The sequence below is a fragment of the Pelobates fuscus genome, chromosome 8, assembly GCF_036172605.1.
Source record: "Pelobates fuscus isolate aPelFus1 chromosome 8, aPelFus1.pri, whole genome shotgun sequence".
NCBI lineage: Eukaryota > Metazoa > Chordata > Amphibia > Anura > Pelobatidae > Pelobates > Pelobates fuscus.
This window is the reverse complement of record NC_086324.1, coordinates 80,650,340-80,674,965: the sequence shown is the minus strand read 5'-3', so window position 1 is coordinate 80,674,965 and position 24,626 is coordinate 80,650,340. Positions and strand designations below refer to the sequence as shown.

At 41.4% G+C, this 24,626-nt stretch overlaps 1 protein-coding gene across 1 annotated transcript; it reads right to left on the bottom strand.

The window, feature by feature from the left end:
- Nucleotides 1-252: 252 nt before the first annotated feature.
- On the bottom strand, nucleotides 253-22,942 carry NUP35 (nucleoporin 35). Its single transcript, XM_063430112.1, has 9 exons — nucleotides 22,455-22,942; nucleotides 18,423-18,581; nucleotides 18,088-18,215; nucleotides 17,716-17,776; nucleotides 8,629-8,770; nucleotides 7,718-7,787; nucleotides 7,162-7,290; nucleotides 5,316-5,483; nucleotides 253-1,599 (listed from the first exon to the last, which is right to left on the bottom strand). The coding sequence occupies exons 1-9, from the start codon at nucleotides 22,480-22,482 to the stop codon at nucleotides 1,522-1,524; spliced, it is 963 nt and encodes a 320-aa protein (XP_063286182.1). The 5' UTR covers nucleotides 22,483-22,942; the 3' UTR covers nucleotides 253-1,521.
- Nucleotides 22,943-24,626: the final 1,684 nt, after the last annotated feature.

Below are 24,626 nucleotides of genomic sequence, written 5' to 3'. Positions count from 1 at the left end.
ATGAAAGTTAAAATTAAAAGAAAGGAAAAAAAAACAAAAAACACCAAAATAAAACAGTAATGAATAAAGTTACCTAGATGAATAAGATTTACATTTCACCACATTATAAATCCTTACTAGAGTGAAAAGTGCAGTGCTGGCAGGATTGGCAGCAATTGAAGGAAATTACATTTAAAATGCAGTACAAAAAGTATAGCAGGTTTTAGGTTTCACACAAAAATGAATAGATTACAAATTACATATGTACACTAATTTCTTTAGAAAGAGCCCTTTCTTTTTTATTTTAAAGAGAAACATTCAACAGTAGTACTAAAGTCGTATGCACCACTGAACACAGTCCTTGGTTCAAATCCATTGTGCCAATACACATTAAAAACCAGTGATGGTAATAAAATGAGTATTCCTTAAATACTCGACGTTCTCATTGGCAGCTCCTTTGGAAAAGCAATCCTAGCTTTTGTTTAAAAAAAAACAAAAAACAAGAAAAACCCTAGTATCTAAAATAAAAGCACAGAGAGGCCACTGATTGTAAAATGCAGTTTAATATATACAAAATTAATGTTTAAAATAAACTCAATTGGTAGCTTGAAACAAAAGTTTTCTATAATCTGTATCATGCTGCTGCAATAGTACCCAGCACACCAATTGAGTAACTGTGTCTGCACTTGTACTATTTCCCTTGCTTCAGTTTCCAAAACCGTCTCTTCCGATATTAAGTTAGGGGTTTTTCAAGTAGCGCCACACTCCCTCAGGACATCAGCTCCTTTAGGAGTTACACTTTTGTATCCTTTACAAAATATCTGTTTGTTTAACCTGTTGTACATTGTTACAGTTTCTTATTCTCTCGACCTAAAGTTTGCCTAAATAAAATGATCTCACCTGCAGTTCATCTCAAAGAAGCAGGTTTCCCTCCTCCTAATCTTCCAGCTCAGACATCTTTGGCAATCATAAGCAGAGAAAGTCAGCCCAGACTAGCAAACACACCCAATTCTACATTGCTCTATCCATTGCATATGGGGAGTAACGCCTGAGCTGGATGGAGGGGTGAAGGAGAAGGCTGCTCAGTTGAAAAACGTGATCAGGGAGATAATTTAAGGCAAACTTGCGGTGAAGAAAATAACAGCAACAATGTACAACAAAGGGTTAAACACAACAGATGGTTGTAAAATCTATATAGGTGTATTGAGCACTAAGAATAATACATGTGGACTCTAAACAGCTGTACCATCTGTGTGCTGAATGAAAGACCTCCAGCAGTGTGATACAGATTATAGAAAGCAGATTTTCAATCTACAAATTGTGATTGTATCTTAAACATTGATTTTGTTTAATATAAATGGCGTTTCAGTAGCCTCTAAGTGCAATTACCTTTTAGAAACTGGGGAAAGTTAAAGAGGAAAAAAAAAACACAAAAAAAACAAACAACCACCACGTCTGGTTCGTGCATTTCAGTGTCAGCGTCTGCAAACCAGGATTATACAATTAACCAGTAAGTGGGGCAAGTAGGCTGGTGTTGAACTGCTACCAACCAAACATGTATTCCATTGCTTTTGATACCATACTTCCATCTTTTCTAGGAGTCTGTTTATCTGACATTACCTGTAAGAAAGAAGGAAATAAAGTTAGAAATATTAAATAAAAACCCTATGCATGCACTAAACAAAAGTTACATAATCTACTCAATACTGTATTGCATGAATGGTCAATGTTTTTTATTTTTATCAGGTTTGTGTGGGGGACCCCCTCTACCTGAAACTTAGATTTGATAAAGGGAGATTCTCCCTTAAAAGTTGCTCGTTCAAAAAGGTTTTAAGTCCATTAAAAATATTACAGCGCACAGTACTGGTCTACTTTACATATACACAACAGTGATGTCTACAGAATACCTCCATGGCATTTTCCCAGAATATACTGTTTAAATTAAAACGCAATCCATTAGGTGAAGTGACCATTAGCACTCCCCATAGGAAAGCATTGAAAATGCATTTCAATGCTTTCCTATAGGGAAATGAGCGACGCTGGAGGTCCTCACACAGCGTGAGGACGCTCTAGCACAGGTTTCCTGTGCTAGAAGCCAGGAAGTGCCCTCTAGTGGCTGTCTAGTAGACAGTCACTAGAGGTGGAGTTAACCCTGCAATGTAATTATTGCAGTTTGTAAAAAAACCTGCAATAATTACACTTGCAGGGTTAAGGGTAGTGGGCAGAAGTGGTCTGGGTGCCTGGAGTGTCCCTTTAATATGAAGAAGTGAGAGTATAATGCGTGCAGACTTCCACACTTTTTTTTTCCACCAGATTAGCTATTGTAGGCTATATTCGGTCACTGCAACTTAGAGTTTAGTAAATAAGTAACACATATTACATTTCCTCTTCATTCTCCACCACACAAGAGCTCCATTATCACCAAATCATTCATTAGTTCTTCTCCATTCCACCACACATACCATTCTGCCTCAATCTCATACACAAGCAACATACTCTTAGAAGGGCTCCTGAGAACCAACGTCAACAAGGCTGCAGCACGTCACAGTATTGCAACTGCTACAAGGTACACTGTACATTACATACAAGCTACCCATTACTCAACCTATATCTGCGGTTTTCTCTTTTTGCCAATTTGGCATTGCCTTTATATTTTTTTGGTACTACACTTATGCTTATATCCTTTCTGCTTTTGGCACGGTCTACCACAATTCTTGACCCTCCATAACCTTGGACTCTTAACACAATACTTTCCTCTATTTTAATCCGATCTTTCTAAAGGCTTATTTAGGCTCTCTGGATGTCACTGCCATTTCTCAGTTGGTGTTCCATAACGTTCTGCTCTTCTTCCTCCTCTTATTGTAGATTTACACTGCCTCTTTGAGCAACATTAAAGGATCACTATAAGGTCAGGAACACAAATATGTACTCCTGACCCTATAGTGTTAAAACCACCATCTAGCCCCCCTGGGCCCCTCATGCCTCCATAAATATAGCAACATCTTACTGTATTCAAGCCAGAAGCTTTAACTCTGCATGCTGTTTGCCTCAAAAACAAACAGAAGTGGTAGCCTAATCCAAAACAGTCGAACTAAGTCCATAAGACAGGAGCTCTCTTCACACACCCCAAGGGCCATAGTCACAGGGCAAGAAGGTCTCTCCAAAACGCAGTGGCGAGGTTACCTTCACCACAGTGTGCCTTTAACGCTTTAGGATTTCATTACCAACTACATGTGGATGATACTCAGAGTTACCGCTGCACTCCTGGAATGCATCCTAAACTGCCTCTCTTCCATATCCAACTGAACTGTTTATCCCCTCCCTCTAACATCTACCGCAATATATCTCTGCACTTCAAGCTCACTGCATTGGAAGTCTAAACTTTTCGCCTTACATCTTGTCTGTTTCCAAATCCTGTTATTTTCACTTTAAAAATGTTGCCCACATACACCCTTTTCTTATCTGAAAGCATTTTAATATAGCTTTACCCTAAGAAACCTTGTTAATGATGGCACTTGTAAACTGCAAGCTGAAAGGAACCAGATGCCACAATACCAGGTGTGGTTACACCCCTACTGTATCAATGTTATTCATTAAAATGCTAAACAGAGGCAACAATTGCTGATCTGAGAAAATTCTCTAACTCCGCCATACTTATAGTGTGTCTCTTTTGCCTCAGTTTTTCCCCATTTGGAATTTGGAGAGAGAAAAAAAACAAAAAAAAAACACGCTGGGCAGGACCAATAATCCTCGAGATTTATTACCAATTATTATCTGGCTGTGCCAGTTTTCATTTGCTCTCTTTGAGGAAAACATAGCCTTACTTAAAATATACCCCCAGGTCCAGATTTACATACTCATTTTCTATTTAAAAAATAAAACTTTACTAGAGTTGGACAATAGCAAGTTAATGGAAGAAATGGCACACCTTTGTCAGGTGTGACGGACCGCCTGGCACCCTGACCGGGCACCTCCTTCAAAAATCGCTGCTTCCTAGTACTTGCAAGGACCATAAAAGCACGGTACTGGAACACCATAACCACCGTAGACCCCATGAACCGCTGCAGCTTGGTTGGGGTCTCGCCGTCCTCCACCCACCCTGGACCCTTTGAATATAATCACTAGCTCTTCTGAGTATTGTGATATAGCAATCCCCAGAATGAATGTAGTTCTCCAATCCCCCAAACATGAGCCAAGACTTCATGAAGGGGTAAACAAAAAAAACCTCTTTAATGGGAGCCACACTGGCCTTTTATGCAAGTTTCCAAGCAAGGTGTATGCCCACATGGACCTTGTTGGGGACAGGGACACAAACAAATAGTAACACATTTACAATGTAAGGCACTCCCACACATAGGACACAATCCCTCCCCTCTGCTTGGGAGATAATTGGACCAGTAACTGTACTAATTCTAATCCAATTATCTCCAAACACAAAAAAAAAAAAAAAAAAAAAAAAAATACCCTAAAATAAAAAACTAAACAAAAGTACCCTAAAATACATAAAACCCCACAAATGTTACATCCCCTGATAGCCCTGATCTGGGTGAACATATTCAAAAATCACCTAGATCAGTTCAGGAATTTCCTGGAAGTCTAATTTTTGGCCGACTGCACATGGTACCATGCCCAAAACAGTTGCAGAGAATTAGTGCGGTCTCTCTGTCATACTTCACATGAACAGAGCATTTTCAAGTATTTTAGCCAGGTCTATTGAAGGGCCATTGTCACAGGAAGCTGGCAAATAGGCCCCTCCAAAAACTTGTGGCAAACTCACAGGAAGAGGAGTTTGTCACATTAGGTAACTAGGAGCAGGCTGGAACCCACCTAGCCGTGGAACCTTATACAATAAGAGATGAATTTTACTAGTTTAATGGAAGAAAAAGCAGATTTCTAGGGATCTTTTAGTAGGTTTTGGAACAGCTTGGTCAAGGTTCCTGTACAATATGAAAATTTAGAAGAAAAACCCCAAGACCGTGATTTGGTTGTTACGGTTTCTTTTTTTGATTTGACATTTCAGGCATATAAACAAGTATTGTAATGCGTGAACACACAAGAAATTTGCACAACAATGAATTAGATGTAGATTTACATTATGCAAGTGGAAGGAAATTGCATTAAAATTTCCTATTCTAACCAATTTCTATGTTATTGCTCAGCTTTCCCTGTTTAACCCCTTAAGGACCAAACTTCTGGAATAAAAGAGAATCAGGACATGTCACACGTCATGTGTCCTTAAGGGGTTAAAACAAATTAAGTCGTTTTGAAAAAAAGGAACAGTGAACCTATTGTTACCTTAGCATAGAGCGTAAAGCAGAATAGTTCAAATACTCTACCTGATAGTCACTAGTTGATGCTCTATAAGCAGCAGAAAGTGGACGCATTTTGGAGTTTGCCTTTGGTGTACCAACAAGATGTGTGGGTGTGTCAAATGCTTTTATGGATGGGCTGAAGACCGTAGTCACGGAAGACAATTGACTTTTCTCACCACTTTCCATTACACTCTGGGAATTCGTAACAAAAAAAATAAAACAAAAACAAACATTAAGATAAAATTATGTGCAACAATAGTGAAATCAATTCGCTGCACACTAGATCATTTGAACATTGGAAAGCAACGCAATGGCATCCTTTCATTACACATCACAAATGAACTGCTCTGTAAACAGACAGATTCCGAGGGAGAGCGATCAGCACAAGTTATGTGCACAGAGTGAGCATGCCACGTGCATAATGCTCACTGTCTTACAGAGTTTTTCACAAAAGTGAGATCAGGACTTGAAAGCAAATTTGACGTCAAACAGCTGAACTAGAAAAAGTCTCCAAAAGGCATATACCGTATATACTCGAGTATAAGCCGACCCGAATATAAGCCGAGGCCCCTAATTTTATCCCAAAAAACTGGGAAAACTTATTGACTCGAGTATAAGACTAGGGTGGGAAATGCAGCAGCTACTGGTAAATTTCTAAATAAAATTAGATCCTAAAAAAAATATATTAATTGAATATTTATTTACAGTGTGTGTATAATGAATGCAGTGTGTGCGTATGTGTGTGTGTGTGTATGAGTGCAGCGTGTGTGTATGAGTGCAGTGTGTGTGTATGAGTGCAGTGTGTGTGTATGAGTGCAGTGTGTGTGTGCATGAGTGCAGTGTGTGTGTGCATGAATGCAGTGTGTGTGTGTATGAATGCAGTGTGTGAATGCAGTGTGTGCAGGGCCGGTGCAAGGATATTTGTGTTCCTTCACCCCCCCCCCCCAGTGGTCCTGACTCACCCCTCCCCTAGTGGTCCTTACCCTCCCCTCCCCTAGTGGTCCTTACTTCCCCCTCCCCTCCCATAGTGGTCCTTATACCCCCCCTCCCTCCCATAGCGGTCCTTATACCCCCCTCCCTCCCATAGTGGTCCTTAACCCACCCCCACCCTCCCATAGTGGTCCTTATACCCCCCCCCCCACCCTCCCATAGTGGTCCTTATACCCCTTTTTTTTATTATTATTATTTTTTTATTATTTCTTCTTATTTTATTTATATATTTTTTTTCGTCCCCCCTCCCTGCTTGATATATGGCAGGGAGGGGGGCTCTCCTTCCCTGGTGGTCCAGTGGCAGTTCAGTGGGGGGGAGAGGGGGGCTGGCAGAGCTGTAACTTACCTGTTCTGCAGCTCCTGTCAGCTCTCTTCTCCTCTGCGCCGTCCGTTCAGCTCTTCTGTCAGCTCACATTGTAAGTCTCGCGAGAGCCGCGGCTCTCGCGAGACTTACACTGGGAGCTGACCGAGGTGCTGACCGGACGGCGCAGAGGAGGAGAGAGCTGACAGGAGCTGCAGAACAGGTAAGTTACAGCTCTGCCAGCCCCCCTCTCCCCCCAGTCTGTATTATGGCAATGTAAATTGCCATAATACAGACCTTGACTCGAGTATAAGCCGAGTTGGGGTTTTTCAGCCCAAAAAATGGGCTGAAAAACTCGGCTTATACTCGAGTATATACGGTATGCTTCCTGTTTAGCCGCTATGGATTCCAAACAATTCTCACCTGTAGCAATTCCCTAAGGCATTTAAAGGAGCAGGTACAAGTTATTCTCTACACCAGCAACTTTACAATTATGCAACGTCTAAAAAACAATGAACTTCAGGGGGAGAAGAGCTTTGCACAAGATTTACGTGCATCGAAAACAATTAGAATACTTACTTTATCAATGCAAGGTTTCACACCAATCATAATAGATTCACCGAAAATTTTTCCGTCTTTGCTTAACGCTTTTCTAGCTTGTAATTTGGACTGATATTGTATATGCATCCAATTTCCAGTATTAGACATCTAAAATTAAACACACATTATCAATAGCTACGAAAATGCCTAAATGGTTAGTCTAAGAAATATGGCAACTTTACGTTATAGTGTAGGCTATAATGTACTGACCTCCTATTCAGGTCCCCCTGCCCAGAGAGTCATAAGTGTACAAATTTGCATGCACAAAAGCCCCAAACACCCCTCCACCCCAAATCCAGAATGGCAGGTTCACCATTACTGCAGTCTCTTTATAGTCTGGGCAAGGTCTGTCAGCTATAGACACATTCCTGTGCTAGTGCAGTTTTTGGAAATTTAAAACAAGTTATTTTCCCCTTTTTTTGTTCAAAAGATGGTTTGCATATTTTTATGCATCATCCAAATACTACATTCAACAACAGTGGAAATATTCAGCATATTGTGTATCTTGAGTTTTAAAGCCAACAAAACAATTTACCACGTGCTTGTTTATGTTTCCATATTGAGCAAACTGCAGTAGAATATACGAAGCAGAGGCTTGGGGAAATCTGAAAAGAAGATTAAAATTTGATTGTTTAAAAACGGTTTTACAGACCAGATGCTACTTCCTACCACAGTCCTCTACAGTAATAAAAGCAAAAGAAGAGGCATGTGTGGCCGAATACGATAGTGTCATCCAGCAATTTATATGTACATGGTAAGGCACAGGATATTGAGAGGTAACCAGGGTACTGTTGGTGTATCTGAACTATAGGGATTTAATCCACAAATCTGCAAAGCACTCCCAGGTATAGTCGTAGAGAAAGTACATACCACATGAAAGAAAGAAGAACAAACACATGAGAGGTCTGTATCACTATAAATATCAGAAAGACACAGATCACGGTTATTCACGAAACTGAGCATTGTCAGGGATTGAAAGTGAATTACAAATTTAAGGACAATAGACAAAAACAGGAAAAATCTCTACGTTTTGCTGCCAGTTCAGCTAGGCGCTCCAACTGACAAAATAATAAATACAATATTCAAATTATACTCTATAAGCAAGGAGAAGGGGAGGAATGTGGCAGAAAGAAAGAAGCCAGGCTTATTGAACAGTTCAGGATTCAGGGGCATGCTTACACTCCTGCTCAATTAATTTAAATGCACATGGAATGAGGGAACTGAACACTGGCCAATACAGGGTCTATTTTTAAAGAACCTATTAAATTAACTTCTAATTTAGGAATAGTAAATACTTACACCCCAGTGTGGAGAGACTCCAAATTTATAGTCATTAAAAATTCTGACGATGGTAGCGGCATTTACTTAACATACAGGTTTAAAGTAGCAAACAAAACACAGACAAAGTTAGATAGGTACTAGAAACAAAGTACTTATATTACTTACCCAAATACAGTCACCCATGTATCATCTAACTGATCATCTGAAGTCAATGTATCACCCTGTGTGTAGAATGGATCCATCTGTGCAGGGGAAAGGGCAGATTTACCACTTTGCCCAACAGTTGCTGGACTAAAGACACAAGAAGCTGTAAAATAAATACAATTACTTAAAATGTTAACGTGCAAAGCAATTTTAGATCACTTACAGGAGTTTGTTTTATGTTTTAACAATAGTTTATAATTAGAAGAGAAGTACACATAAGAGAAGAATACAGTATATGTAGACTAACAGGGTTATTTACTAAAGTAGGAATTCAAATTTAATTTCAAATTTAAGGCCAGAATAGCTGAATGGAAAGTCTAGCAGACTTATGGCGTAATCTCCCAGTTTGACCATTTTCACCTTAGATGGACACTGCATGCCCCAAAACAACTTTAGCTTAATGAAGCAGTTTTGGTGTATAGGTATAGATCATACACTTTTCAGGGCCACATATAGCAGGCTCTGGCTGTATTGGCTTCTCAGTAAATCAGGCTGCTTTGATGTATACGATACATCCTATAATAAGTATACATCACTGTGTGTTTGGTGGTTATTATTGCACACCCTGTATTTTGCGTTATTGCATATTGTGTTTAGTGTCTGGTGAGTGACTATAAACGCTAGGGTTGCAGCATTTGCACTTTATAATCAGCGCCAATCCACCCATATTCCATTGCCTTTCTTCATTTTTTTGGTTTGTTATATGAAAAAGAAATTGTTTCATTTTCAATCAGAGGTTATCTTGCTTTAGAAGTTTGTATCCCTGCTCTGTAAATTGAACTTTAATCACACATAGGATGCTTCTGCAAGGTCTAGAACACCATTAGAGAGACACTATAAACATCAAAACAAGCTTAGCTTAGTGAAGCAGTCCAGTGGGGCTGCTGGGTGGACGGTGACGAGGGAGCACTGATCTTACAGTTCAGCTCCCTTGTGTGCCACAGAGTGATGCCAGGAGCCGGAATAGGACGTCATATTCCGGGTTCCGGCATCACTCTGCGGAGCGCGAGGGAGCTGAGCAGAGAGCTCACTAATCAGTGCTCCCTCTCCAGCACCGCCCGCCCGGATCTTTAGTTAGCCGTCGCCAGGCTAACAAGACATTTGCCTGGGCATTTGGGGGCAGCCTTTTTTGCCGTACCCTGGAAAGTAACGCCCAAGGCAATTACGTCCCTGCCTGCAGTCTCACTGCTCAATTTTCTGCCATTTATCAGTTAAATCACTTTGTTTATACAGCTCTGGTCACACCCCCCTGCATGTTACTTGCATAGCCTTTCTACACACTTTATGTAAAGAGAAATTAAACAGAATGTACAATAATGGAAGTTTAAAGACATTCTAATGTCTTATCTCCTGCTCTGTTGATTGCCTTCTAGACCATGCTCTATAAATTTAACTCCAATCTTCCAAACACTACATTTGCGCATGTTACCACTGGTGGAGGGTTAAGGACTGGACACTGGAGAAGGAAAAAAAAAAAAACACAAAAAAAAAAACATAAGACAAAACAAAAAGTCTTACTTTAACCCCTTAAGGACCAAACTTCTGGAATAAAAGGGAATCATGACATGTCACACATGTCATGTGTCCTTAAGGGGTTAATGGCCTCAGTGTGCTGGAGAGAGCACACTGCAACAGAACTGAGAGCATCTGGCAAACAGATGCTGGTTTTGACATCCTAAATGGTCCTGGAAACCATTAAAAATGTTTGCGCCTGGGGCGTGGCCTGACACCGCATGGAAGCAGTCGCATACACCGCGAGCTCCGCCATACCGTGGACTGATCAGCGTGTTACACAGCTTCAGACAACACACCAACACAACCACGAGCCGTCCGGATCGCAGGGGTGGAGATGTCCACAAAAATCGAGCAAGAAACTCAAACAGAAAACACTGCACTCTCATCTAAAAATGGTGCATAACAGCGACGGTGATCCACATTCCCCTTTATCAGATCACGATGCCAGGGATACCCAAGATGTCCCAGACACCCCAAACTCACAGCCGGCCACGAATGCTTCGGTGAGCAATATGCTGTGCTCATTACAAACCAGCCTGAGAAATTACTTCTCCAAAATGGCGTCCGACATCAGGGCAGACATACAGGCCCTGGGAGACAGGACTGCTCATCTAGAAGAGAAAACTGACGGGCTTTTGGAGGCACACAATGCGCTAGCTGAAGCACATACCACGCTCCAGCAAAAAAAGTGTCCTACCTAGAGGGGAAAATTGCTGACAACGAGGACAGAGACCGGAGGAATAATATAAGGCTGAGAGGTGTGCCGGAAGACATAGACCCACAAGACCCAACTAAATTTGTCAAAGACACGTTCAGAGCCCTGATTCCGAACCTCGAGGCCTCCGACCTCCGTCTAGACCGTACGCACCGACTGCCAAAACCCAAGCACCTACCACCCTCTACCCCAAGAGATGTAATTACGATGGTTCATTACTTCACAGTGAAAGACCAACTAATGCAGGCTTCTCGGGCCGCCACAACGCTGCCAGTCCCATTTACAGACGTCAAGCTGTTCATCGATCTGTCTGCAACAACGATGTCCAAGAGAAGGGCCTTTGCACCTATCACCACGGCACTCCGTGCCGCTGCCATTCCATACAAGTGGGGATTCCCAGCAAAGATATTACTGAGAAAGAATGGAGCGGACCGTGTCATCCTTACGCCACACGATGGCATTCGACTACTTAAAAGAATGGGACATACCTTTACAACAACCATCCAATTTCATATCGCCTACGGCATCGCCACGTAGGAAACTCACAAGAGACTTGCACATGATCCCCTGGCACGACAAACGCACAAAAGCGCAAGATGTGCTGCCTACCTACTCACCTAAGCGTAATCTGGCAGACCACCAGTGAAGACTCACAGATATTTATTCAAGTGTAATGTATTAATACTGTTTACTTATCACCCCCCTGTGCAACCCCCGCGGCTGCTTTCACCCGCAATATGTCCCACAGCCACAAGTCCACACTAGGCGGACAACGTTTTGATAAAGTTCTTTAAATTGTGTTGTTACCCTGTTATCGGGGTTGTTCTATAAAATACCACACGATAAGAGTGACTGCAACATTAATCACACATAGTTACTGACTATTTTACACTTGTGGACGGGTATAACCCCGAACACCACTTGGTAATATCCAACGAAATACCACCCACGATCCCCCATACGGCTTAAATTGCAAGCCACATCTTGCCCGTTTGCAGACCACGCAACCTAACTCCCACAGACGAGATGTCGATCAAAATACTCTCTCTAAACACGAAAAGGTTAAATTCGCCAAATAAGAGGAGACTGGCGCTTCTAGAGGCCAGAAAACAGAGGGCGCAGGTAGCCTTCTTCCAGGAGACACATTTTAAATGGGGCTCCAGGCCCAGGTTCAACTCATCATGGTTCCCGATAGACTATCACTCTTGCTTCTCCAAAAAGAAGAGAGGGGTTTCTACTCTAGTGAGTAAATCTACTACATTTGAGCTAGTTAGAAAAATTAGCGATAGTAAAGGCAGATCTCATCCTCCAATGTTATCTCAATAATAGTCCCTACACATTAGTGAATGTCTATGGGCCTAACGAAAACCAAGAGTCATTCATATCACATGTATTTGCATTGTTGAAATTGTATAGCTTTGGGGAGGTAATACTTGGAAGCGATACTAATTTTCTCCTGGACAGTACCAAAGACTCCTCTGCTTCAGACACTGTAACACCCACAACATCTAGGAGACGACTTACACAGTCCCACCACATCTGCACTACCTTGGCTGCCCACGACTACGTAGACCCCTGGAGGATAACGCACCCCACCGACATCGACTATACTTGTCATACCCCTGAACACAACAGCTACTCAAGAATTGACAGGTTTTTGATCAAAACGACGCCCCTGCCGAAAGTAATACACACAGATATTGGCATTATCTCGTGGTCAGACCACGCTCCTATATCAATGACCCTAGAAGATCGGTTTCCTACCAGTGACAAACCCACCTGGAGACTTAATGAATCTTTACTCAATAATCCACACATAGTTGAACAAATCACGTTAGACCTACGAAACTACTTTGCGGACAATGCTAAGCCAGACATAGATCCTGAAAGCACCTGGCTAGCACACAAAGCGGTCATAAGAGGCAGCTTTATTAAACATGCCTGTCAGGTCCAACGTTCCCGTAGAACACAATATACAACACTAATTGACGAAATTAAACTCCTGACACATGAGAACAAACATTCACCTACTATTGACACACAACGCAAACTGCTACAACTACAAACTAAACTAAGGGATATGGAATTGGCTAAAACTACATATTTTCTACAAAACTCAAAACATAAATTTTTCATGGCAGGGAACAAAGCTGGAGCCACACTGGAAGCACAGCTTAAACAAAGAATGAGTGCCTCCAAGATTGCCTACCTCAAAGGAGACGACGGCCAAAACAATCATTGACCCTCGAAAAATCGTTAACACGTTTGCAGAGTACCATCACAAGTTGTACAACCTCAAAGAAGACCAGACCACCAATGTTCCTACCACAGCAGACAAAAAAATTTCTAGCTGACCTACACCTACCCTCTCTACCACAGACCGCAATACACTCCCTACGACAACCCATAACACTAACCGAAATCACACAAGCGATAACAAACCTTCCATCTAACAAAGCCCCAGGCCAGATGGCCTTACCAACAGGTATTACAAAACGTTCACGCAAATCCTCTCTCCCCACTTGCTCGCAATGTACCATCAATGTGCAGAAAAGGGGGCCCTACCTGATGAAGTGCTTTTAGTGTATATCTCCACACTACCCAAACCTGGGAAGCCGCCCACAGTATGCAAAAATTTCAGGCCCATATCTTTACTAAATGGGGATGCCAAACTATACGCCAAGATACTGAGCAATAGACTGGCCCCACTCCTCGGCCGGCTAGTGCACAATGACCAGTCAGGGTTCCGCCGGGGCCGCCAGGGCTCAGACAACACCCGTAACATCCTCACAATACTGGCTGCAACAGAGGGACGTGCGACCGAGGGCCTTCTCCTAGCACTAGATGCGGAGAATGCCTTCGACCGCCTCAACTGGTCCTACATGTCGAAAGTATTAGAGAAATACGGCTTCCCAGCTGAAACAATTAAGGGGGTAGGTGCCCTTTACAGTAACCCAGCAGCCAAAGTATCGAACGGAGGGTTTACCTCTGATAAGTTTATAATCACAAATGGGACCCGCCAGGGATGCCCCCGATCCCCCCTACTGTACATTCTTTCGCTGGAACCACTGGCACTAAAAATACACACACACAGATTAAAGGCATCAGAGTCCGAGACAAGGAACATAAATTGTCGCCGTTTGCCAACGATGTTCTAGTCTCGTTAGAAAGCCCAGAACAATCCCTTCCACACCTTATGCAAACTCTCAAAGAATTTGGTCAGGTCTCCCATTATAAACTCAACCAGGACAAAACCCAGGCACTACCGATATGCATGCCACGAGAGAATCTACAACGCATGAAAGACCAGTATCAATTTGACTGGAGGTCCTCCTCCCTCACGTACCTGGGAGTTAAAATTGGGGCGTCTATTGCCGCAATAATAAAACATAACTATCTGCCACTACCACAACAATGCAAGTTAGAACTGTCAAAATGGTCGCATACTCACCTGTCCTGGCTATGGAAAATCAATGCGTATAAAATGTCTATATTACACAAACTACTGTATATCTTCCGGATGCTGCCCCTTAAAATTTCACTATCCATACTAAAAGCATTACAAACAACGTGCAACTCATTCATTTGGTGCAATAAGAAACCCAGGGTCCCCAGCACAATACTACACACGCACATCACTAAAGGAGGAACAGGCCTCCCAAATATCAACCAATATTATAAAGCTACAGCACTAGCGACAGGCACTCTTACACTCACTGGCGGGGGAACTGCAGTGGGTGGACATGGAATGGACACAATTACCAGAACATAACCTGGTTGATATAATGTGGACACCCAAACACCTTCAACCTCCTAAACTTAACTTGTTCCCCACCACAACATATACGATTAGTGTATGGGACAAATTCATGAACACACTAGATTGCAAAAAAAGTTTTTCACACCCACGCTCCCCTGACAGCCTTAAAGGCCATGACCCCAGACTTACCACTGGCAAATTGGGTAAAAGCAGGAATCACCCACATCCACCAAATTATAGACAACAAAAAGGTAATACAGTTCACAGACCTACAAACCAAGTGGCAATTGCCGACCAAAGAAATGTTCACCTACCCAAGACTAAAAGGAATAGTAATATCTCACGTACAGCTACACCACACCAAACCTACAGACATGTTATTACCAGCGACAAATATCCTAAACAGGTGTTGGGCCACATCGAGTAAACAAAAGGCTATATCCCTGTGCTACGGAATGTGGACTAATACACAGACGAACCAAACCCAACTATGCAAAACGAGATGGGAGGAGGACTGCTCCCTCAAAATCCCTGACACAGACTGGTTGCGAGCCATCAATGACCTATCCAAACTCACAAAATGTTACATAGCACATAGAAAACTGCTCTACAGGTGGTACATGACTCCACAAAAACTCCACAAACTGTACCCCACAGTCTCCCCTGTGTGTTGGAGATGCTCACGGGAAGTAGGATCACTGCTACACATATGGTGGTCCTGCCCAGGGATTCAACCGTTATGGACAGAAGTCCGAAACACACTCCTCAAATTGGTCATACCGACTCTACCTAAAAATCCACAAACATACCTTCTGCTCTTATTTCCTACCAACCTCACTAAAGCACACAAACTAAAATGTGCCATTGTGCTTCTGGCCGCCAGGAACCTTCTAGCCACCAACTGGAAATCACAAATGTGCCCATCCAAATCCCAACTCTGGGACAAAATACAACAAATACTACATTTACAAAACCATGACAATGACAGATAGCGCAGACACACAACAATTTCGGGACGCATGGAAACCATGGGTAGACCTACAGGTATAAAAAGCGTACGCTCGCCAAATAGACGATACCAGGAGGGCGACAATTCGCCTCCAACTATAAGGGGTTCGTAACCCCACAGAGCCCAAACCAGACTACTCGTGTATATGTATTTCTGAGAGCCCTGTTGGGAACTAATCTGGTACACTCACCAAGCAGTAGCTAACAAGCCTAAACATAACACGGAATAAACACAAAAGTATTGTATTGAAGCATAAATATGCAGACTATGTAACAAGTATCTTACTGTTCGAACTGTGCCTTCCCTTGTAACCGCCCCCATGATACCTGTACCGTATATAAGCATTGATGTACGAATTGTGACCCCCCCTTTCCCTTCTCTTCTGTACCCCATAACTTGAAATCCAATAAAAAATTTGCGGCTGAATTTGGAGATCACAATGCGCATGCGCAATCGCAACCTGTGTGTTCCACTGCCAGGACATCCCACGCAAAGAGTGTTCCCTCTAGGAGTCAGACCCGTTCTGCATCTTCTGAATGAGCCCTCCTCAGCCAGCTCTCCAAATCCTGGAGACACAAAGGTGATTGCCCTTGTATCCTGCCAAAGGCAGGCAGAGAACTGGGGTTGTGGATTGGAGCAGCCTAACCATTTCGATTTTAAGTGTCTGTCTTACCAGTCCAGACTAGAGGATATATGTGTAGTGCACTGCCTCTAATCTGGAGGGAAAACAGGGAAGTTATTCCTGGTGGCACACTGTACATCAATATAGCAGCACTGGCCAGGAAGCCAAATGATCTACTTAAAGAGTGTCTGTGCAAAAGAGTAAAAATACCCCATAACTGGTGCTCGCTTCTAAATACCCACACAACTGATGAAACAAAGCCTCCCTCAAGTTCCATCTCTCCACCTTTGGTTACACTGCTCTCCAGTTTAATATTTAAGGTGTGATCGGCTAGCTGAGATTCCGTTGCCCACTTACCTCTCTCTTCAAAAGTTTTAAAGTTTTCTAAAAAATGCTAAACTGCTTGTGGTGAAAATATATAAAACCCTCTTGTTTTCATTTTAAATTACTCCTCCTCTTAAAATTATTTTTAAATGGTAGTGGTTTCAGCTTGCCTAGATGGGTTTTGTGTTTTTTGCTATTAGCCAATGGTCACTGTTCCCCGGACAATCACACACTACAGACCTGAAGTTTGAGGAAAAAAATGTTTATTCCCCCTTTAGAACAAAACCCCTTTTCTCAAATTAAAATTACTCCCGCTAATGCTCTACTTTCTTCATAAACTTTACAAAAATAAAAGAATTCGAAAATTCCTCACAAAAAAATTAAATAACTAAAATTACAGATAATGTAATGTGGACAACTCAAATTTTTCATTGCAAACAAAATGCCAGTTATTGCCTTGCCATTAGGCCAAGCAATAATGGAGTTTTTCGCATTGCAATACACGAATAGGTGTATATTCTCACAGTTTCGGTTTGTCAGAATCATTCCCCCCTCACATCATGTGGACGAAGTTCATCTGAATTGAAATGCAATATTGACCAAACTTTGCACGGGAAATAAAATTCAGTTTTTGACGTACACACATTTATATATAAATTACAATTAATTAAGACTAGCTCTGTTTGCGACAACACACACACAAAAAAAAATTAAAAATAAATTTGGATTTCTGTTGGTCATGCCTACAAAACAGGAATTATTTCCTCTTTCCCATAGCTTCTATCAAATCTTTGTACATATCCAGTGTGATAAGTGGAACACTAGCTGGAGGATCAACTACCTATGCCATAATTCCCCGTCCAGCAAGAGATTTTATGAAAGAAGATCAAACCTCATAAGACAGGGTGAGAAACTCCTCACATGCGGCTTAAAATTTGAATTCCTATGCTACTAACAAGGCCTTAGAAGGTACTTGTCACTGCAAGCCATCGTATGCAAACCAGGCTAAACTTTAACTTGACAATGGCTATTGGAAATTTTGAGCCCTGAGAGATAGATTTTAATAATACAAGCATGCAAGTTTAATAATTATACAAGCATACCTGCACCTGGAGTTGAAGGAATTGCAGCAGATGCTGGAGTTTGGACCCCAGAGAAGTTGACCTGTATGAGAAAGATTTAATCTCAGATTAAATGTTGCTAATAAAACTGCATACTTTCATTGAACAAAAATAAAATAAAATAAGAAAAGACAAATGACTACAAGTACATAATGCATGTATACTGTTGAAATACAGTATGCAAAAAGTTTATTTTGCTGCTTTTTTCAAATATATTTGTATTTATTTTGTAATATATTTTGATCGTTATACTGTTACTTGTTTTTTTCTGTACACATTATGCAAAAAAGTTCTAGTATATTTTAGCATCTGACTGCATACATTTAGGATGAATAGAAAAACTTGCTACTTTACCGGTTTTCTTGCACTTAACAGTGTGGAACCAAAAACTGGGCTTGAAAAGTCATCATAAATACTTCCAACAGGAGGTGCCCCACTCTTCTCTTTATGCGTAGAAACTACAGACTGAGGAGGAGATCCACCTAGAACAGTTATCATAAGAAACTATTTGACATATACATGCATGACACAAGCTAAGTGATCAGAAAAACCTGATCCACTGCCGTGATGGAGATAATAAGTGACAAGTACATCCTCGGGCTTGCCAAATGTGACGTGAATACACCTGTGCACATTCAGCTGGATGAACTTATGTCATTATTGGTTGGGCGAACAGAATTTCTGATTACCTGAAAGCATAGGAGACCGCATCTCCATTACCCCCAATGGTGGACGTGGCTGTGGTGTTGAAGGCATTGGTATATCTCCCATTAAAAAGCCAGGTAGAAACTGGGCACTGGCGCCAAGTTTTGGAGATGTTGGTGATCCGAGCGCCATTGGTTCACCTCCTATATGGCAAGAAACAAAGTTTGTTTTTATTACTTGGGAAGATTGCTGGCTACTCTAAGACAAGATCTCTAGTAAGGTTTATTAAATATGTGAATGTGGCATCTCTTGCTTGATCTGCTTGAAATACTGTTAAGTATCCTTGCATTTGAGATATGCTTGAGAAAAGCAAAACCGACTATCTGGATACAGGTTTTATGTGCAGTGTATTTTTGCTTCCTCAGCCTGAAAACGCTAGTTACTTTTCAAGTCATGATCAACAATAGAGATGGAAAATTTCCAGAATCTTTGAGAAAAAAAAACAAAAAAAAAAAAACACACAATACACTAAGAATTAAGTCATTTTGTTACTTATGGAACAAAGTGCAGGGTTTATAACAAGTATTTTTGAAATAAAATTACAGCGTATTCACAAAATAATAAAACTACAACGATTTTTTTTTTGTTTAGCTAGTTTTGACAGAACCCTCCTTCACCAATTGTTTCTATATGTCAAAATAGGTTTTGTGGGAATGGTCGTTTTACTGCTCTACGGAATATGTGGTCACTATAGAAATAGTTGTAATTACAAATGGATCTACAAGTAACAGATATGTTAACAAGTAAACGATAAGGAACCTCTACTGCCAATACATAAGAAGATGCATCACCCCCAACCCCAAGAAAACCATCAACATATTAAAAACTAAAGAACTTATTTGGTCTCCTCCAACTTTCCGGCTAATTCATAGTAAACAGAGAAAACAGTCATTATCATTAAAGAGAAAATCCAGTAACCTAAAGCAAAGAGAGTTTTGATGTTTATATCATGCCCCTGCAGTCTCTTCTCAATTCTCTGCCATTAGTAGTTAAAGGGACACTGGAGGCACCCAGACCACTTCGGCTCACCCTTAACCCTGCACAGGTAATTATTGCAGATTTTATAAACTGCAATAATTACCTCTGAGGGTTAACTCCTCCTCTAGTGGCTGTCTACCAGACTAGAAGGACTTCCGGAATTGAAATGGACTTTTGGTCCGTTATCCGAGGCTGGACACTCTTCCAGCGTCAGATTTTTCCCATAGGAAAGCATTGAATGATGCCTTCCTATGGGGAGATCCTAATGCGGGTGTGGCCATTGGCGACATCGGCACTGGACCCAGGTAATAGGCTGAAGGGTTTATTAACCCCTTCAGTGCCCCTGGGAGGGGGCCTTGACAGAGGGGAAATCTATAGTGCAAGAAAACGAGTTTGTTTTCCTGGAACTATATAATCCCTTTAAATCACTTTGTTTATACAGCCCTAGGCACTCCTCCCTGCATGTCTTCCAAAGCCTCCCTAAAACTTCCTGAAATGCTAGATCTAATGTTTACACTTCCTTTATTGCAAATCCAGTTTAATTGATACATTTCTTATCTTCTTTTCTGTTAAGAGCTTGCTAGATCCCGCAGAGGCTTCCTGTATGTAATTAAAGTTCAATTTACAGAGGAGGAGAAAAAAAACAAAACGTTTAACCCCTTAAGGACACATGACATGTGTGACATGTCATGATTCCATTTTATTCCAGAAGTTTGGTCCTTAAGGGGTTAAAGTATGAAAATGAAGTATTTTTGTTTTCATGCTGGCTGTGTCAGTCAAAGCCAGGGAAGTTGTGGCTAGGGCTACAGAAATAGAAACAAGAGTGATTTAGCTCCTAAATGGCAAAGAACTGAGCAGTGAGACTGCAAGGGCATTATCTATTCTATACACTAAAACGGCTTCATTAATCTCTTTCTGACTATGTATTTTTCATACACCTGACACTTGTAGATACTGGGCGGAACTACCACCTTGTATTAGTGTCAATCCCCCAGCCATCACCAGTGACGGCTGTAAGGAAATTGGCGGTCTGTGGAGGACCTGCGGTCTTGTGGTATCCTACATACACCTCAATGCTGTACTCTTGCGCACGCATGGGAGTACAGCAGTGACATCGGCTCATGGCACTGAAGCGTCAGGAGCTAAAGAAGACCCGCCACAACATGACGGCGCCAACGAGGGACAGGTTCAGATAAGTAGAACCCACCATTGGAGGTCTTTGCAAATTCTGCAAAGTCCCCAGACGGTGGCAGTGCCGTTTTTAAGGTACAGTATAGTCACCAGAACAACAACTGCTTAATGAAGTTCTGTAAGTATAATCATTGCCTTAAAGCATTTTCATGCAAACACTACATTTTCAGAGAAAAGGCAGTGTTTACATTGCCCCCTAGGAACACCTCAAAGAGGTCACAGCTCAGATGGCCACTGGAGGTGCTTCCTGGGGCAGTGCCATTCAGCAACTTCACACTCTGCATGGAGATGCTAAATTTCAGCCAAACCAGTGCTTTCCCTATGGAAAAGCATTGGATTGGAAAAAAAAAAAATAATAATTAAAAGGGATGTTTTGATGTCAGAGGCGGAGCATTGCGCTGGAAATAAAGGGAATTTTAACGTTTTCTAAGGGGGGTGGGCAAGCCACCTAAATGGTGTATTAAACACTATAGTTCCAGGAATGCATGGTGGGAAAAAATTGTGATTGAAAAATCCCTTCCACCTGAAGCCTGCGGATAGTTAATACAATGGTAAAAAAAAATCAAATTTGCATATGCCCACGCAGAATCCTTTGTGGTAGTAACATCACAGCAAATTTGTGTTTAACATTGTATTAAATATATATCTACACACACAAAATTTATATTTTTTCCTTCCCAGTTTTCATTTTACCAAGCCTTCCCATCTCTAGACTCAACAACCTGACTACACATGAGGAGCTATGGGCAACTAAAATTAGACTTTGTAAACCCCTGCAGCGGTCTCACAAGTGTTAGACATATTAAAATAAAACTTGCCTTTTTACTCATGTACAATATAAGGTCCCTAGATATGAGGACCATAACAATACCTGAAATCTTTCCACCAAAAATGTGCAAAATAAGAGTCTTCCCCAATAATCAAAGCCCCTTAATCTCTGCCACAGACATAGTAAGAAAGTTGAGGAGTTTACGGAAACGAATTCAAAGGGTTTGAGAAAACTCAAAAGACTACATCAATAGTTTCAAACTGTAGTGATAATGGTGTTTGGAGTGATCATTTTTAAACTAAAGTTGTTTTGTTGCTTGAGCCCCTTTAATTTTTAAGTAGTTTGAAGTAAACCAGACGTAAGTTAACTTTTAAAGGGGCACATAACTAAATTATTCTTACCTAGGTCCAGATCTTCTCAAGTTCTGCATTAGTATACCAATTCTGTATTTCTTTAGACAGAACTCACAACGCTCTCACCCAGAAAAGGGACAATCTATACCACATTAAAAGTTGTATTTTTTTTTTCTTTTTTAGATCTGTGTAGCAGGTCCAGGTCTCAGGAATCAAACAGTTTTAAATTTGTTGCTATAGGATGCTGTGAGTTGCCTAGAGTGTCTATTTAAGAAATAACAGCTCCTACACCGATTACTATTTTTACTTCAATGATATTGGACACTGATATTGGATAGCCACCGGGACACTGCGAGCAGGTTCCATGTTGCCCTTCTCTTTCCCTGATGGCTAGGAGGATCAGGCTGAGGGGAGAGCTTGGCCTCTGTGTTGGAGAAGGAGAAGTTTGTCTTTTTGGGGGGAGGGGGTAAGGGAAAGAGATGCAAGGAAGAGTTACCATAACCAAAACCAATATTTTCTTAGAACCTTTTACTTTCCTGCCTCACCCAATTCCTACTAGATTGACTTACATGGGAATATTTTTCAAAGCAGGGGTATTTTTTTCTCCAGAATTGTGTGATATACCTCATACCTCTGTCTCCAAACCCCTAGTGCTGTCACTCTACCCCTGGCACCAGCATCAGATTCCAAACACCATAATGTGCTAATATGCCATCTCTACTTACCAAAAGGATCCACAGAGAAAGTCGACATGACACTTAGAATTATACAGAGCAGCTGTAAACCCGCGATATTTAAACTTCCTGAGAACGTGGAGCACTAGCTCGCCGCAACCTCGCCGGAGGGTTACTTCCTGTGACGTCACAGGCGGCGTTCTTGGCGAGCAGAGTGAGCCGACTGGTTCATTTTCTAAACTACAGCTGCCAAAGCATCACGGGAGCTCGAGTGACGGCAAGCAAAGCATGTAGGGAGATGTAGTTCTACCGTAGAACTTCAGCATGATGAACGTTCTAAGGCGGAAGAGATCTGTCCCTGGAGATACCCAACCGTGGCTTACTGGATCCTGCACCAGTACAGAGCGGGGACAGGTCGCTAAGCCAACTCTCCTAGATCCATGCACATGGAGGGTGCAGCCTGCTGAGATATATGGGGATTGGGGTGGTTGGAATGCTTTGTTATAGAGAAAGTTATTTCATTGTACTTGCCACCCTGGTTACAAGCCGACCTCTGCAGCATGTTGTACTTACTGTGAGTGCACTCCCTGCGTACAGCAAATATACGTTATAAGGGCATGCCGTGTGGTAGTGATGGCAGCTGGAGATGTTTCTGTGCTCATTTTGCTAAAGCTGAGGTGTTAAAATATTTGTATTTGCGGTCATAGTGCTCTGCACGTAACATGTGCCGACTATTTATAACGTGGGCATGTGGTGTGCCCTGACCACCGTATAGGTAATCCTACAGACAATCACCCAGGAGTATGTATGGCAACAAAATAGCAAACTAAAGGCATACAATTTTGAAAAGACTGCAAACACTCTCGGGCTTAGCTAAAAACGGGTAGGTGTATAGGGTGGGAACACATCATACTATTAATGGACCCACATACATCTCAACATTTTAAAAGGACAAAGAGGGTCAATTTAAATTTAGGGGTGTGACCAAGGGCAAAGCTGATCTGAGATATTTTAGGTGACTTACTGTTAACAATTTATACAACTAAAATGCAACTTAGAACAATATATGTATATACACAGATTGATTTTGAAACATTTATTGTAGTTTACAAACACATTACTGGGAGTATCAGCGCTGTGGAACTCTGTTATACATTTAGACACCGCAACAATATGGAGCTCCTTGAAAAGAGGGTCAGAAGGATTTCTCCACCTACAGCGATGTTGGCATCCCAGTTGCCATCACCTATGAAATCCTACAATTCATTGGTTCTCTATGAGAATATGCATGTGCCAACAAAGCTGCACTCTTCATGCGCAGACAAACGCTGCTGTTAATACCAGCATTTGTCCCTGACTGAGTTTTACTCGTTCTGGTAGTGGAACCACTTGTATTGCCTGTCATAAGACAGTCACTAGAGGCGGATTTAACCCGGACATGTAAGCATTTGAGTTTCTAAAAAAAGTAACAAGTAAAAGTTGTGACGAAGTGGTCTGGGTGACTATAATGTTCCTTTAAATTCTTTATAGGAAGATGTGCAGGGTAAATGGAAAGTCTTATATATCATGCTCTATGGCATTACAAGGAGACTGTTAGAAGGAAACCATCTATGTGTACAATGTTTGCAAAGAAAGTAAACTACCATGGACAAGATTGCAAAAGAACAATAATTAGAATTAGCTTGGTTATCAATAACAGCTGTGTATTTATGACATGGCCAAATTTGATTATGGTTATAGTTATGTTAATGTCATTGGAATGCCCCTAATCTGGGGAACCTTTGGCAATCCAGATGTTGTAGAATACATCTCCTATGATGCTTTGCCAGCATTACGACTAGAAGAGCATTATGTGAGATATAATCATCAACATCTGAGGTTGCCTACCCCATCCCTAATCTGAAATCACACCTCTACACTTTTTTGTGCGTGGTTAGAATGCATGATAGTGATTGGTATTTGGTGCATCAGATAGAGCCATAAGAAATTAAAGTGTGCCAGATTGTTTTGTGAATTAGAATAATTGGTTATTGATGGAATGGAGAGATTACAGGCTTGATATTAATATCAGGAGAATAATGGAAAGGGGTACGTGAAGGAAAACTAGGTTATCTTTCCCAGTCAACTTGTAGTTTAACCAACTGGAATTAAAATTACTACTTGAGTGACTAGAAATGGCTATAGAGGTAGAAGGAAAGTACACGGCAGTGGCCTAACATCAGC

Excerpts from the sequence above, each read along its gene's own strand:
- NUP35 (XM_063430112.1), bottom strand. The coding sequence starts at position 22,482 with ATGTCGACTTTCTCTGTGGATCCTTTTG. Across the intron at positions 18,582-22,454 it reads TTTCTCTGTGGATCCTTTTG|GAGGTGAACCAATGGCGCTC; the intron begins GTAAGTAGAGAT and ends CTTGCCATATAG. Across the intron at positions 8,771-17,715 it reads TCCTTCAACTCCAGGTGCAG|CTTCTTGTGTCTTTAGTCCA; the intron begins GTATGCTTGTAT and ends TTTATTTTACAG.